Source organism: Alternaria postmessia (genome assembly GCF_024291825.1).
Source record: "Alternaria postmessia strain BMP 2775 chromosome Unknown scaffold_157, whole genome shotgun sequence".
In the NCBI taxonomy this organism is placed as follows: Eukaryota; Fungi; Ascomycota; class Dothideomycetes; order Pleosporales; family Pleosporaceae; genus Alternaria; species Alternaria postmessia.
This window is the reverse complement of record NW_026260230.1, coordinates 26,933-42,879: the sequence shown is the minus strand read 5'-3', so window position 1 is coordinate 42,879 and position 15,947 is coordinate 26,933. Positions and strand designations below refer to the sequence as shown.

At 53.4% G+C, this 15,947-nt stretch overlaps 4 protein-coding genes across 4 annotated transcripts; 2 read left to right on the top strand and 2 right to left on the bottom strand.

The window, feature by feature from the left end:
* Window positions 1-4,902: 4,902 nt before the first annotated feature.
* Window positions 4,903-5,709, top strand: J4E82_010996 (uncharacterized protein; the record flags this gene model as incomplete). Its single annotated transcript, XM_051737206.1, has 2 exons — window positions 4,903-5,130; window positions 5,191-5,709. 2 exons carry the CDS (start codon window positions 4,903-4,905, stop codon window positions 5,707-5,709), a joined length of 747 nt encoding a protein of 248 aa, XP_051583049.1.
* Window positions 5,710-6,359: 650 nt separating this feature from the next.
* On the top strand, window positions 6,360-8,988 carry J4E82_010995 (uncharacterized protein; the record flags this gene model as incomplete). Its single annotated transcript, XM_051737205.1, has 3 exons — window positions 6,360-6,773; window positions 6,823-7,915; window positions 8,120-8,988. The coding sequence occupies 3 exons, from the start codon at window positions 6,360-6,362 to the stop codon at window positions 8,986-8,988; spliced, it is 2,376 nt and encodes a 791-aa protein (XP_051583048.1).
* A 1,514-nt stretch (window positions 8,989-10,502) lies between these two features.
* On the bottom strand, window positions 10,503-12,084 carry J4E82_010994 (uncharacterized protein; the record flags this gene model as incomplete). The annotated part of the gene is made up of 2 exons (XM_051737204.1): window positions 10,503-11,934; window positions 12,080-12,084. The coding sequence occupies 2 exons, from the start codon at window positions 12,082-12,084 to the stop codon at window positions 10,503-10,505; spliced, it is 1,437 nt and encodes a 478-aa protein (XP_051583047.1).
* Window positions 12,085-12,947: 863 nt separating this feature from the next.
* Window positions 12,948-15,591, bottom strand: J4E82_010993 (uncharacterized protein; the record flags this gene model as incomplete). The annotated part of the gene is made up of 4 exons (XM_051737203.1): window positions 12,948-13,306; window positions 13,355-13,453; window positions 13,507-15,462; window positions 15,510-15,591. The coding sequence occupies 4 exons, from the start codon at window positions 15,589-15,591 to the stop codon at window positions 12,948-12,950; spliced, it is 2,496 nt and encodes an 831-aa protein (XP_051583046.1).
* Window positions 15,592-15,947: the final 356 nt, after the last annotated feature.

Here is a 15,947-nt window from a genome sequence, read left to right as displayed (position 1 = left end):
CACAACTTAAATTGTTTGCTTCCACAAGACTGCATGTTGGGCGGACTTCTTTAGGCCGAAGACATACCAAATCGTGCACATTGCACCGATGCCGCTCTTGTAGTTCTGTTCGACTCAGGTTTCCTTGGTCTGCGGCATACCTTTACGCCCGAGCGCTTCGAAGATCGGCTCGCAATACGGGCGTGAACGGGGGCCTTGAAGGATTCATTCAGGGATCTTACCGTTCCCGCGAGAACGGCTGAACGGTCAGGAAAGGCAAGTCTCCTTCTTGGCACGGAAGCGCCTTCAAGCCTTGACGACGATAGGGCTAGAACCGTCGCTTCGCAGCTTTCTGGTCTCGGATGCGCTAATGCTGTAAAACTGAGTCGTAGCGTGTCGAGGTGATGTTAGCTCCTGATTGCTTGTGTTCGACCAAGGACCTGAGACGACATCCTGCGGCTGGTTGTAACCCTCCACTTTCTGAGTGTGGGTGTCTGCCTTGAGCTGCATGATGACGGAAGCGAGCGCGTGTCATAACTGCACACGTTGCTTTAGGAAATCTCAAAGGCCGAGACCTTCTATTGCCATTCTGCCACGAGGTCTGACCTCCGTGTGCGGAAGCACTGCGCTGGCGACACCGTCCGTGTGCAAGGCGACCAATGATTATCGGTGAACAAGGTACTGGATAATAACGGGCGCTTGGGTATACAGGAACTCTCTAAGCGAGCATGCTCGATTGTGCGCAACGCGCGACAAATGCGGCATTGGTTTTGTTGTCCACGTTGGGATATGGAAATGATGTTCGGTAGATTCAGCGAGAAATGGCAAGAGTAGCAGTAGGCTTTCCCACCACGCTGGTCGTTCCTTACTACCGGTTACGCCCTGTTGCCGGTGAGCTTGATACTGTGCGAGATGGCCGCATACACGGACGTATACAGAGTGCCCCTCACCAAGTTTCGGTGTGCTAGATGAACGGCAGTTATCACTGTCTTTTGCTCTTGTGCTACCGCATCGCACGGCCAAAAGAGTCGCGGTGGGTACACAGAGAGGGGTTCATGCGTTGCATGGTTGCTGGACCAATGACGGTGTTTCAGATGCTTGATTGTGTGCGTCGTAGGGCTGTAGGGCTGCGATAGAGGGTGAATGAGTTACTGTGATCGGAAAGTGGCTCGACTTGGCACGGCGGCCGCTAAATATAGGCCGTTTTCTCCTGTGACGAATTAGCGCGCTTGTCGCTTGCGTGCTGCACAAATGCATCTTGCTTTTCGCGATAAATATGGAAGGAACAACATTAGCACAGTGGCTATCCTTTGAGAATCGTCATCTAGCGACACCAAGGTAGCGAAATAGCATTGAGAGTGTGTCTGGCGGTTGACCGGTTAGTGTGTTTTGGTATCGAGGAATACGCTCATGTATGCGATGCTGTACTCGCTGTGTGATTAACTCATCCTATACCTCTCCTGGATATACACCCGGCCAAGGACAGCAATGTACCAAGGTATGCTGATAGTTAACCCGACACTGCGGCTCCAGATGAAATCACATGACCTTTCGCGGCATCCACATCTCTCAGGCAGTTATTGCGCACAGCGGTGAGATTTGCACGGAACGCCCGATAGAACGGTCGCGTAATGCCCCAAAGAGGAAGTTGATTTGTGCTAGTAGTTGTTTGACCACTCACAGCTCGAGATAAGAACCGGTAGCAGGGGTCCCGAACGCCGCTAGCCGTCTGGGGGCACACGTGGGTCTATCCGCCTTACAGACTCACCGTCGGAACGACTTCGATTTCTGTGTCGCTTCCACACGACTTGAACATTCGTGTAGGGAATATACGTTTCAGCTATCGCGGACCGATCATGGACTTGGCTATGCACTGCGCGGTTTAGGTGCTGTCGGACATCCCTACGGTGTGCCATCTGTCACCGTAGCATGGTAGTGTCCCAAACGGTGTGGAACATTTCAGTTTGTGCGCTATCACGACAAGCCAACTCGGTGCATAGGGTCAAAAGAAGACACCTACGTAATGCCTGCCAAGCTGGGGTTCCTGACGCCTGCTGGTGCGCAGAGCACCGATTCGCGTTTGATCAACTCCGCCATCGGGGCGTAACTCAGCCATGCTAGACGAGAGAATATTTCGAAGTAGGCGTGTGACTGTGCCTACTACAGCGGCATAATGATTCAATTGCTTCGAGACTGTTCCTTGGCTGTCACTCTATCTTACTTGAAGCGACGAGTGAGTGAACACGATCTATTGGGATGCTGATCGACATTGGCAAGCGCATGCGGGAAGGAAGAGTCTCCCGGTGCCACGACCTTGGGAGTATACAATGTCAGGAAAGCTTGTCTAGTCTGGCTATCAGAGCAGACGGACGACTCCAGCGGCCCACGATACCGTTAGCCTGTCTTCTGGGTTCGAGTTGCTGACGCGGCGTCGGGGTAAAAGGTACATTCTGCATATATCCGACACATTTGCCCTGAAAAGCCGAAACAGTCCCCTTGTAGGTTCGTTGAGACATTCCCAATGAGAGAGTCGAATGAGCAATGCCAGTGCCTCCTGGGCCAAGTCGTAGAGTGACAACAGTTGCAGCACTGTCTCCAAACACGTTCCCTGTCGATATCTGAACGCTGCTAGACGGCTTTTACAGCTGAAGGTCTGATAGCGAAGTGGGGAGTGTCTCTCAAGCGCGGGGATATGGGCTCCAATGTTTGAGGCGAGTCGCTCTAGACAAGCTCAAAGCCCCACACATAGCGGAACTAACATCGAACCGAGGAGTCCTACGAGAGCAGCTGAGTCGCGATGGTCCATAGCTGAGGTCGAGGTCGCAACACGTGTAGTATGTTGATATGCCCTTTTCCCCCTTTTGATGGATAGCGCAAGCGAGCCACCGTGATCTACGTTGAGCCAACGCGGGTGTCTCAGTCGTGTTCTCCGAATTTGAGTCAATTCGATGCTCCTATGGTTGTAAATCGGCCCCCGCAATCTCCATGCTCTGTGCAGCGGTAGGGCTACCGACAGCACCAAGCCGTATAGCGCGCGCGCGGGCTGCCCCTAGTGAGGGCTGAAGATAGTTGATGTTTGCCCATCACATACCAAGGATCAACGGGACGATGTACCTTTACCTCTGAGCGGAGAATGAGGCACCACGATTTGAAATGGCTAGTGATATCCTTACAGTCGCCATATCAATCGAAAACACGGCGCCTGCAGCAGGCTCCTGTGATACATACATAGACGATAGAATAACAGAGTATACCGCATGATAGCGCTATGTAGTACCAGGCAATCATCCAAGACTCCTCGACGACCAGTATAGCAAATTCACTAGGAGAAGCAGTCTTGAAACGGCACCTCAGTTGTATGAAGATATTCTTGGATGTCTTGCACTGGCGGCTCAGTGAAGGCGCAGCTGCGGAAGGCGCGAAGCCTTCAAGCCTCGACCGCCGGGCGTAGGGCGTACCGTTGGAAATAACGGCAACAAGACGCTAACAGCGCATTTTACCAGCAACAGACGGGTTCAAGGTGTGTCTGGCAGTGTCTGTAGATGATGGAATTCCAATGGTGATTGGCTTTTCCTTACGTCGTTGGTGGAAACCACGCATAGCTAAGCTTTGGGCTGACTGCCACTTTGCGCACTTGGGCCCAGAACTCACCGACACCGCAGTAAGGTGCTGATGCGGCTGCGGAAGAATATGGGACAGTGCGTAGGGCTGGTGGGATACTATGCTGTTTCCAAGTAGACGTCTGGGGCTCAACGAGTGGTGGCGCTCTCGCAGCAGGGTACTTTACTTAGGTACCGCGTTACAAAGCAGACTAAGAGGATGGAACGGCTGGGCTGCTGCCCTTGTGCTAGCTGGATGCAGGATATGGTCCTGATACAGCAGGCTTCCTGATTCCTACGAGGGACTGCGGAGAGTCGGTGTCAAGCAGCAGCAGCTGTCGGAGCTGTCGGAATGCTAGGGAACAGCGACGACTCGCGGTGTGCCAGGCCGTCGAGAGGTTGCGCATGCACAACGGCGCAGCGGGGAGCAGCCAATGGCGGCAGGCGCTGAACGGGTGTGATGATCTGGTGTGAGCCGGTCAAGGCGCAATTTACCCACGACAGCGCGACGTTTGCGTTTGTTTGCAGAGGGTTTCGCACTTGTCTGCTCGCTCTCGGTTTTGGCCCCCATGCTATGTGCGGGCGGGCATGCGGCGCAGTGGAGGGGACGGCCTGGCATGGGCGCGACTCTCAACGGACCAAGCTTGTGCTCGCGGGGGCCTTCGGACGAGAGCCGACGCGTGATGATAGCGACTCCTCGCAAGACGTCGACGCATGCGGGAGAGCATACGCACGCCGCACGCAGGGACGGAGATAATGACAGACCCGGCGCCGCGTGAGGTTCAGTGACGGGGCACCGACAGGCCCCGGGGTCATAGGGCTGTCTGTGATGTGCAATGCGCCAGCAGCCAGGGTAGCAGGGTTGGTGGGGACGCGACAGGGAACTGTAAAGAGGACATGGGATCAAGACACCGCTCCCCAGTAGAGAGTTTTCGTTTCGATACACTGCCAGCCCGACGCTTCCGTGCCCTCAGCTGCCAGCCTGCCCGTCCCTCACTGGCCCGCTGCCAGTCTGCGCTAGCGCCCATACTAAATTTACAAGACCGCAGTCGGTGAAAGTACACCGGCTAGGGTTGCTCCAAATCGTACCAAATTGAGAAATGCTCGAGCCCGCATCGCGTAGCCCAGGGTGCATGCGAGGGCCTGAAGCTGGGGACCAACACTAGCCAGTCTGTGCTCCACAAGAACGACTGCGGACGTAGACAAGACGGCGAGATAAATATACAGTCCTCCCCGAGTGCTAGAGCCTCTCATCATCCCACTGACAACCAGACATCCCGCTCCACAGTCATCCTTCTTCCATTCCTCATCCCTTCCTGTGTAAATGTCTCCCACATCTACCATCACCATGCACAGACACGCTGCCTACCCATATGCCAACCCGGCTCCCACCACCACAAGATACTCGGGCACCTCCTCAGCCTTCTCTGCTTCAGCAAACCCCAACGAAGACTGGACCAAGATTTCAGATCTTGCTGAGCGCAGGCGGATACAGAACCGCATTGCCCAACGCAACTACCGCAAGAAGCTCAAGAAGAGGCTCGAAGACTTGGTGAGTTCTTGTGCTACCACGCCTCGTACCGCTCGGAACAGCATACTAATCGGGTTGCAGGAGCGTCGTGCTGCCTCGAGCTCAGCTTCACCTGAGCAGAAGCCTGCTGAGCTGCAGCCACCACAGCGATCCCCGCACCAGGAGTTTCCTTCTCCGTCATCTTCGGAATCCTCGTACACTACCCCACCTGCTGAGGATCGCATGTTCTCGCATCAGTACACACGCCAGCTTTCCACCAGCCCACCACCTCCCTTCTCCGTAGCGTCGTATTCGTCGGCATACCCAGCACCAGATGCAGTTGCATACTCAATGCCGTACTCCACCTCGCCCTACCACACAATACCAACCACCCTCACACCGGAGATGCCGAGCTACACTTACCTGCCACCGCCTCACTCGTCCTCGTACTCGACTGGCCTACCAAGCCTTGTGCCGAGCATGAAGAACGAGTACTACGCCGACGAAGATACGAGTCCCTTTGGCGTGGGCTACGCGGCCATTTGCGGGAACGACATCCTACCACCACACTCTTACGCAGACTCTGTAAGGATCCCTACTCGCCAGCCCTACTATGCATGAACGCCCGACTCTTGCACTCGCTGCTGCTGCTTGGACGAGCAACCGCTGACGGCCGCCGGTAGACGACACTACCTTTCGACTTACCAACGACGCCACGGACACTTCCGTTGCATGCGCTCTCCACCATGTGAAGAAGCGACGGTTGCGAAGGCGCTTTGACTACTCTTCTTTGCGAGACACTGTCTCTCTCTTCTGTGTTTATAGTTTTTGTTTTGCATTTCAGCGATCGGTCGTTTTCATTTGTAGCAAAGGTCCCTCGCTTGACCACGGGAACTTGGTGTTTGGCGTTGCTCATCTCTTAACTGAGATTGTTTTGTCATGACTGGGGACGAAGCTTGCCATGATACGTAGCCCCAGTGCCAGTGCGAGCCTGTGTTAGGCTCGTACAGCAATGAATATTGTTATCTACTCGAATATCCTTGACTTTTTGGTGATTGAGAGGTGATGCGATGTATTGAGGGATGTGCATGAAATGTGCAGTGATGGTAATGTGCAAGTCGTGACCGCGCGACGAAAGCGCCTTGGGCGGTGAGATCATAGCTCTTTCCGCGCGTGCTCCGCCAAGCCCGTCGCGACGCGTCGTGCCTTCCAGACCCGCGTGGGCAACGTCAGCGACAAAACCCGATTGCGACCACAACCACGACTCCGACATGGCTCCCATCAAGCGCTCGCGCGTCGACAAGGCACGACAATACCTCGCTGGCGGCGCAGTGTTCCGTGAAGACTCGGACGACGAGCTTGGTTACGAAGACCACCCCTGGGAATGGATCTACGATGAGGATGCCATCGACGATGCGCAGCCAGAGAAGAATGCCTCGCCAAGAAAGAGAAAGGCTGCGCCCACGGCGCCAGGAAAACGCATCGTCGGTGCGCGCATGGGCAGCTTCAAGTGCAGAGTGGGAGATGCCGTGCTCCTCAAGGCAGAGGGCAACCAGGCATGGGTGGGCATCATCTGCGACTTCCACGAGGACCCGGACGAAGACGAGAAAATGGCCAAGTTCCTGTGGTTCTCCTCCGAAAAGGAGATCCGCAACCAGAGCAAAAAGCGTTCCGACTTTCTTCCCGTAAGTCGCTCGGCCGTGCTCCAGAGTTATGCACACTGACCTTCGACAGAACGAACTTTACATATCCGCCGCCTTCGACGACAACCCCTTAGCCTCGATCAACGGCACTGCCAAGGTATTCTCCCTGGATCGATTTCAGGAGTTGTATCCGACAGGCGTCAAGAAGAACTCGAAAGACTACGGCAAGGTCTTCGTCTGCCGGCGGGGCTGCAATACGCGCACGACCACATACACACCAGAATTCAAATGGGAAGACGTCTACAAAGATGCCAAGGACATCCCAACAGTAGTCGATCTTGTGGAGACCCAGACCAAAGCCACTAGGAGAACTGCCGGTCGTCCTAAGAAGCAACAGCAGCAGCCCGACTTGGACCAGTTCGTGATCCCTGACTCGGACGATGATGACTTACCAAAGACTCCACGGAAGCGCCGGAAAATTAATGAAGCGACCACCCCCACATCGACCAGGAAGAGCCCGGCTGCTAGGAAGTTCCTTACTCCAACACACAAGAGGATAGTCATCAAGAAGCAGTTGGAGTTCACACCGCTTGGCACACGCGTGCTCGACCCTTCGGCCCTAAACTCACCATTCCAGATCGCGCGGAACCAACTCCATGTCTCCTCGGTACCTGCCGCTCTCCCCTGTCGAGAGGAGGAGTTCTCTACCGTCTATAGCCATTTGGACGCGGCCATCACGGACGGCTCGGGCTCCTGCATCTACATCTCGGGCACGCCTGGTACAGGGAAGACCGCAACTGTGCGCGAGGTCGTTGCCCAACTTCAAGCCTCAGTTCAAGCCGAAGAGTTGGACGATTTTATATTTGTTGAGATTAATGGCATGAAGGTCACAGACCCCCACCAATCATACTCGCTGCTATGGCAGGCATTGCGCGGCGATCGGGTGAGCCCGTCACATGCACTCGAGTTGTTAGAACGGGAGTTCTCCACCCCTAGTCCGCGGCGGGTACCTTGCGTGGTCCTGATGGACGAGCTCGACCAACTCGTTACTAAGAATCAGTCCGTCATGTACAACTTCTTCAACTGGCCCGGCTTGCGGCACAGCAGGTTAATCGTCCTCGCCGTAGCGAACACCATGGACCTGCCCGAACGAACGTTGAGCAATAAGATCAGCAGTCGCCTAGGTATGTCCCAGCTAGCATAGCGATCCTTCAGGAACGCCCCACGCGTTTGGCAGACTTCGATCTCCATCATCAAAACGCTTCAATATCAAACGGGGACGCCGATGCTTTCGAACGATCTGCGTATCAATTTGATGGTATCGGTGCGACTTATATCGCCTGGTATGGCCGTTATTTGACAGGCAGGGGCTAACACGCATATTCTAGGCTTAACACGCATTACCTTCCCAGGCTATACACATGACCAGTTAATGCAAATTATCCAATCCCGACTTGAAGGTGTACCCGGCAACATTGTACACCCTGACGCCGTTCAGTTTGCTGCACGCAAAGTGGCAGCTGTTAGCGGCGATGCGCGACGCGCGTTAGACATTTGCAGACGCGCCGTAGAAATCGCCGAAACGGAAACGATATCGCAGGACCGGGACGATGAGGCGCAGCCAGCCACCCCGAGTAGGACCGGTCGGGGTAACAAAGGAAATCTGCCTCAAAATTCTCGGTCAATTAAAGGTACCGGAGATCCGGATAGTCGGTCAAAAGATCGGGCGGGGCGGAAAGGCATAGTTACTATGGCGACGATCAAACAGGCAATCAATGAGGCCACGAGTAGTCCCCTGCAGCAAGCACTACGGGCTCTACCGTTGGCGTCCAAGGTATTCCTTGCGGCACTCTTGGCACGGATCCGCAGGTCGGGCATTGGCGAAGCGATCCTGGGAGACGTTGTCGATGAAGCCAAACGGTTGGGGCTCATGAGTCAGTTGCTGCCTGTGCACGATTACATACTCGCCCCTGAAGACGGCAGTAGCGAAATGATGAACGGCGCAGCGCAGTCTACCACGCCGTCGAAGAACAGAGACGCTGTTGCTAACCTTAGTTCGAAGCAATCGGACCTCAAGGCAGCAAGAGCACTCGGTCTTGCACTTGCAGCCACTGAGCTAGCAGAGGCAGGCATTATAGGCGTAGAGGCCCGACATGGCGAGCGAGTAGGCCGCGTGAGGCTTGGTGTTGGTGAAGATGAAGTGCGACTTGCACTAGGAGATGATGAGACCGTCCGTGGTTTAGGTTTCGGTGCGTGATGCATTCGTAACCCCTCATCGCATTTGTCCATGCCCCCACCGCAACGAATTCTAGAAGGCTGGTGTCCACGGCATAATTCATCAGCAACACGCAGTCGGCGTTCTTAATATCCAACATCTGTATACCCTTAGCGGCCATATAATATACCCTCAGGGCCTAACGCCCGATTCCGCCCTTCCAATTGTATCTTGGGACTGATGCGATGAAGCCAATGAACGTTGCAGCTGAAGTGCATTGCTCAATGAACTGTGCCACAGATCTACCGGTCAAACGTTACAGCTCCGGGCCGCCGACCGGGATCGTTCAACGAACCAGATCGTTGTATGGTATTTTAGCCGTCCCCAACCGTTCCAGGCCATGAGCCTGCGTTGCGCTGCCATGTCTCGCGAAGACGAAGAACATGTCATTCCCCACGGCACCCACGTCTTTCGCATACACCAACTCGAAGCGAACGCCATTGCAGCGTGGGCCTGGCCATTAATGCGGTGATTGCAAAGATGCTTTTTCACATATAGCCCAGCGCCTCATTAACTTTCGGTCTGTCTGCCCTCTTTCAGGGTGCAGTGTCGGACAACATCATGCATTGTGGCGTACATGAAGCAGGTTTCACAATCACGCCCACTCTGCGATCACGCCTGCGCTGTTGGGGGCTTGCTTTGGGACTGTCCTGTGTTGCCCGCATATGCGGCCTTTGTTTCCACTACCTGCTTGAATACGAGAACCTCGGGCTGTTTGGTTGGCTGTCAATGGTCGCGGATGGATGGAGGGCAACTTCCTCAACGCGACGCCAACGCTCCAGGCTGAACGGCGAGGGGCTTGTTTTACATGTTTGAGATTTCATGATCATCCGCATCGTATGCAATATCGTTCGAGGCGCTTGTTGGACCGCAGGGCGTTTTCTTTCGCAGCAAGGCAGCAAAAGTAGAGCGAGAAAGGTTGAGGGCGTGTATTGAAAGGAGGGAGGGTTAATTTGGACATGTTCGGCTTGCCTGCTCGCTTGCTCTGGACATGAGTTGGGGCTGGTTTAAGTAACTCTTGCTCGGAATATGTTCCATATTCTGCAAGTGGGCTCTATTTGCATATGAAGCGAGAGGCATACAGATGTACATCGCATCTTGCTTGTGTACCGTGGCAACCTTCATTGAAGTGAGTAATGTCTACTCCTCTTTTCTTCCCATGTAAAACTTGATCTTCCTCCATGATGTTTGATACTTCTAACTATGGTGGCCAGGAATTCTAATCATGCGTTGTGCTCAAATGTCAAATAACATTACACAATACTCCCACCAGGACATTTGTGTAGTATGTACATTGCTTAAAGTCACCTACGATGGCCACCCAGTGTAGCACGCTTCGAAGCCTGGATATGATGGAAAATAGTCTTGAGTGTTGACGGGTTTGATCAATCTTGCAGATCCTCCAAAAGTTCGTTACGTTTTCTTATATCCACTCGCTAGCCGATAATGTACAAAAGCTCTCATACCAGAGAGCTAAACCCGCCCAGGGACTCCGTTCAAATAACATCCATATGCATCTCAGAAGGCGTCCCCTCAAGCTCATCCCTCCTCTTTCCCAAACCAAACGCGCAGTTCAGGTCCACACCCACAACTCCAGCTGGCCATTCAATCAATGCCCAGTTTTCGCGACCCAACGCCATTGCTACCGCCGTCACGATATCGGCTCCCAAACCCTCCAACCACCATACGTTTCTCACTCGTCCAGGCAAAACAGCGTAATGGGCTAGTATGACAAGGGCATGGGCATTTTTGGCCTCGATAAGACCAATAAACTCGCGGGGTATGCGGGCTGCCCAGACGAATATAGCACCACGGTCTGTGAGCGTGGAGATGTTGGTATCGTCGATAGAATAGGGTACTGCTGTCATGGGCGGGTAGCGTTCGGGTAAGGTAAGTTGACTGATCAGATTGAAGCTTTGGCGAAGATATAGAAGGGCTTGGGAGAGGTAGACGCAGTGCGGCTCTGAAGATGCTTCGCTTTCCATCCACAGCTTTTCGATGGCTTCGAGACGTTGGTCTTCTGTAAGGGCGCGCGGAGTCGCTGGCGCAGAGGTTTTCGGCCACCATTCTCGTGCTGTGACTGGTTGCATTTTACTTCCTACGACCCAATTCCAGCCCGACAGAAGAACGGTGAGGGGACCTCGAAGTCCCCAAATCGTTCTTAGCGCGCAAGACAACATCTTGTCTACTATTTCGGGTGGCGGTACAACGGTATCTGGCGATATTGAAGCTCGTAAATTCTCAATATCTATCGCGGAAGTGCGGAAGAGGTACACGGCTGTGAAAGTCGAACTTGCAAACAGTGCTGCGGCATTTTCCTGAGTTACATTCTCGAGCTCCGTTCTATACCTTACTAAAGCTTTGTTCATTCGTGCTGCTGCCAAAGTTTCCATCCTCTTCTTGTCTTCTTTGCGATCGTAAAGCCGACCGAGGTGTAAAGAGGCGACTGAGAGTACACAGTTGGTTAAGAAGTCGTGATTTTGCGCCATTTCAGGGACATAGGTCTGCCATGCTGCCTTCGCAGGGTCATCGCCTGCGAGAGTGAGAGAAGTCGTGAACTCGTAGTGACACAAGACCTCTTGCAGTGGTGGTGGAAGAAGCTCCCGAACATCTTTCCAGGCATCGTCTAAGCGGAGGTAAGGTGGTATAGTAAGCTCTGGGAAATACCCTTGTTGGGAAGGAGATGTCGTTAAGCTGGTGGAGAAGTCTAGGGGCGAGTCATCAAAAAAGACCTCAGTGTGACGTGGTGTTTGCGTTGCGAGGGCTACTTCATTACTGAATGCGATGAGGTTGGTCGGCGAATACGCGGGTGGTTTTCGGATTTCGGGTGTCTTTGGTGTAGGAAATGGTGATGTGGTGAGCTGTTGTGTTGATGCGGGTGATGTCGAAGTTGTCGAGAGGCGCGACGAAGGGGCCAGCATAAGAAAACTGCATGTGTCGCCTTTCTTGTCGCAATTCCCACATGATGGGTGCTTACAGTCGCACTAAAGCCCAAATTAGTATTATGAGAGATGGAACAATGTGTGCTTGGTCTTTTTGCAGGTAGGTCTTTGCTCTAGCCCACATAGATGACGGCATTGAAAGCCCATGATGCCCATCGTAACATGTCTTTATTAGATTCCGGGACGCCATGATCCACAGCTCACGAAAGAACTCAAAGCCAGTCGATATTGAAATGACTTCCAGGCAAGCACCTTGATTACCCTGTGGCACTGGGCAAGTAACGTGGTTTAGATGCATCAAGCCGGCGTTATCCGTCCTGTGTGCATAACGATGCAAGAGGAGACTAGTATAGACTACTAACCTTTATACGCCTCCGCTTACACTCCTTACATCCCAACCTTGTCTTGTTGTGTGATCGTCTAGTTGCCATGACTTTCGGCTGCGGAAGCCGGTAGCTATACGGTGTATACGGTGGCGTAAAAAGATGTAGGGAGTAATCGCTTAGTTAGCGGCCAAGGCTCTCGATGAGGTTACGACACGTTGAGGTCGTCTATACGGCAGTACGAACGCTGACACGATATACGGAACGCTGTTGAAGCGTACAAAGGACATAGAATTCGAGATTGAATGTTTCGTAAGGTGCGGCTGTGAGGCTTCCCCACACCGGACCTGAAGCTAGCCACGAATGGCAGTTTTCGTACTGCGCGACCTGTGATTGGCTGATGGAACATCCGGAAGCCTTTACGTTTCGGATCTTCCTACGTGTGACGCAACCCTCGACATCTTGTTGATCATCCTTTGGAGATCTAGACTTCACGTTTGCCATTGTTGTGGTCTGCTGATTTCTATTCATTGCTTTTGTGTAGCGTTCAGACGCCTTGCAAATGCATATGCTACGCGTTATCTACCAGACGTGTAATCAGATGGAATGCGTAAATCATAACCACATATACAGTTATGCAACCAAGAAGCGTTCCACTTGAGCTAAAAGATCGCTCTTAGTTCTTGAACGCGGTAGCATCGCTCCAACGACCTGCGGCCTTCGCCCTGTAGTCGTCCTTGACCTTCTGTTCGCTCCCCCACTGGTTGAGCAACGCAAGCCCAGACTGGGCTTCTTCTATCGTAATGCTCGATGAGTCGAGAGTCTTCTGTAGGTCTTGCTCGTTCTGAGATTTTGAGCTGTTGTCCAGGATGTATCGGACATTGTATCCCGACTGCAGATGGGATGCGCTCTGCGAATGCTTTTTAAGGAAGTCGTCGTTGTAAGCTTTAAGGTCTGCATCCGCGGGCGGTGTGGTGAACGAGTCCTTGATGACCTCTGAGGCTTGAGATGAGAGTGGCTCGGCAGGTTTGGCGACTGTAGGGTTAGCTGTGTGACTGGAGGGGCATCTTGAATTTGACTTACGAGCCTGACGGAAGCGAACGCTCTGCTCGTGCAGCTTGGGGTTCTCCGGGTCGATTTCTCGTGCGGCCTGCAGACATTTCAACGCGAGCAGAAACTTGTCTAGATAGCTGTTAGCATACTGATCGAGTAGTTCGTGAGTTTAGAGAACTTACTTCGTCGGAGGTAAACCTCGAAACCTACGTTCTGAGCTTCGATGTTCTTTGGTGCTAGCTCGAGCATCGGCTGCAGGAAACGTAGTGCGTCCTCCAGAGGCTGCTTCGTCTGAAGAAGCTTCTCGCCATTTGGATCTTGGTCCTCCTTCTTAGTCTCACCATCGTCACCCTTGGCAGTTGCTTTTGCTGCAGCTGCCGCCTTGCGTTCGGCTTCAGCCTTCTCAGCCTTCTCGCGTTCCTTCTTAGCCTTCTTTTCAGCTTTCTTGCGCTCTGTAGGATCCAGTTTCTCCAAATCAAGCTCGTCTGTATTCGCGAACTTGGGGTTGTCTGCCAAACGTATGTATAATTCGACTGCTTGAGTAGCTGCCCTAGTGAAGAAAGGATGGTCGCGAAGGTGATCTTCCCATCTGACCATATCGATGTAAGCACGAATCTGGCCCTTTCGTAGCGAGAAGCTGTGGAAGTCGAATTGATCCTCATGCCAAATGTCAAAGATATCGGCAATAGCTGTGAAGCGCTTGAGAGCAAGGCCATATTTCTCTTGTCGCAAGTATGCCTCGCCATCTTCGAGTAGGTACCACATGCACTGCATGTCGTGGAGATCGCCGAGAGGACCTCCCACAGTCTCGTTGCGAGTGAATTTACTCATAGTGTTCAGCGCTGTCTCGTTCTCGTTGTTTCGCAGCTGGTACTTGGCGCACTTGGTGTTGATGTATCGATCTCTCTCATCGAGCTCTCGCGCATGGTTGATCGTTTCCGAAGCTTTCTGAACGTCGCCCATGTGCTTATAGATCCGGGCCTTTGTCTGGTTGTAGTCGACCGATTTCGGATCCTTCTCAAGTAGCTTGTCTATGTACTCCATGGCCTTGTTCAAGTCGCGACTTTGCACGTAGTTGTAATGCTGAGCCAGGAAGTATAGCACAGATTGCTCGAAACGATCAGAGTTGTCGCCGTTGGTCTCGCCGTTGGTCTGTTTTTCCGAAGCATAACCGAGCACAAGCTCCTCAATGACTGCCTTCTTCTCCTCATCCTGGTACAGCGACTTAATGTTGGGGAAGGTTGAGGGAACGCCTTTGTTCAGCATCCTCCTGAGATATTGGTCTACTTGTGTCTTGAAAGCCTCGCCCTGAAGGAAGTCCAAGGGTATCCGCCTCGCAGCATCGTTGCGCTCGTTCTTGCTAGCGAAAGACTGGTACAGCTCGTTCAGCTTCTCGATATCGGCATCGTTGGATCGGTCCAGCCCGAGGGACTTTTCTAAGCCATCGAAGTACGCGCGGTACTCGCTGTTCCTGCCCAGGAGAATCCTGTAGGCCTTCTCAGCCTCCTCTTTCTGTCCGAGTTCTAGGAGGTACTTGGCCTTCAATTCCAGCGCGGCGCAGCGATCCAGACTGACACGCACCACCTCGTCCAGGTGCTTCAGCGCACGCTCGACGTCGCCGGACTCGTATATTATCTGGTTCTTGTAGAGGGTCGCTTCGGAGTGCTCGAGGTCCAGCTTGGACGGGGGCTGCTTGAGAGTCTCCTCGTACGTCTTGAGGATATTCTCGGCCTCGGCATAGTTGCCTGACAGATGGTAAGCTACTGCCAATGCCGTCCAGTTCTGTCGCAGTTGCGGTCGCTCCTGCATCATCTTCCGCCGGCTCTCAATGTATCCTTCGTAGTCGCGGACTTGGCACTGGAGAAGCGCGAGGTCGCGGAGAATGTTCAGCGAGCCCGGTTCGAGGCGCAGGGCCATCTTGTAGGACTTGATTGCCTCTGGGTAGTTCTTGACCGACCGCCATAATAGACCGTAGACGTGCCAGCAAATGTGCGACTTCATGTCATTGCGGAGGGCTTCCTTGCAGAGGGCGAAGGCTTCGTCGCCCTGGCCCTGAGAGTTGAGGATCAGGGCCTTCATCGCTTGGGTGTCGCCATGTGTGGGGTGCTTCTTCAAGATCTGCTCGGCAGCTTTCAGGCCTGGCGGGGTCAGCGGCCGTGTATCCTGTCCTGCAATTGACGCCTACCCTTCTTGTAAAGCTTGCCCTCGTAGAATTTGACGAGCGATCGGAAGAGCGTCTGCTCCTTGCTGGGGAGTGGTTGCGGCATCGCGACAGTGGGCTGTGTGCAAGGCGCGAAGCGTGGACGAGGTTCCGATTACGCACAACTTCCGGTCGGAATGGACAAGTTGACGCAATTGGGACGTGGTGGAGGGCGGGGTTGAGGTTGATGCAAGGATGATTTATTGGGTGCAGTATATCATCGCGACAATGATTGTTGGATGAGCAGCCGTAGTACTGGTGGCTGGTGGTGGATGTGGCACTACGTCGTGTGTGGGGAGCTCTGAAATTCAATGTCCGAGTGCTAGCCCGCACCTCCAACTCGTCATGCACGTGCCCATCTCTACACCCCGCCTGCATCAAGTCGTCAAATCATCTTCGCTGAGACATATTCTGAAAACACAC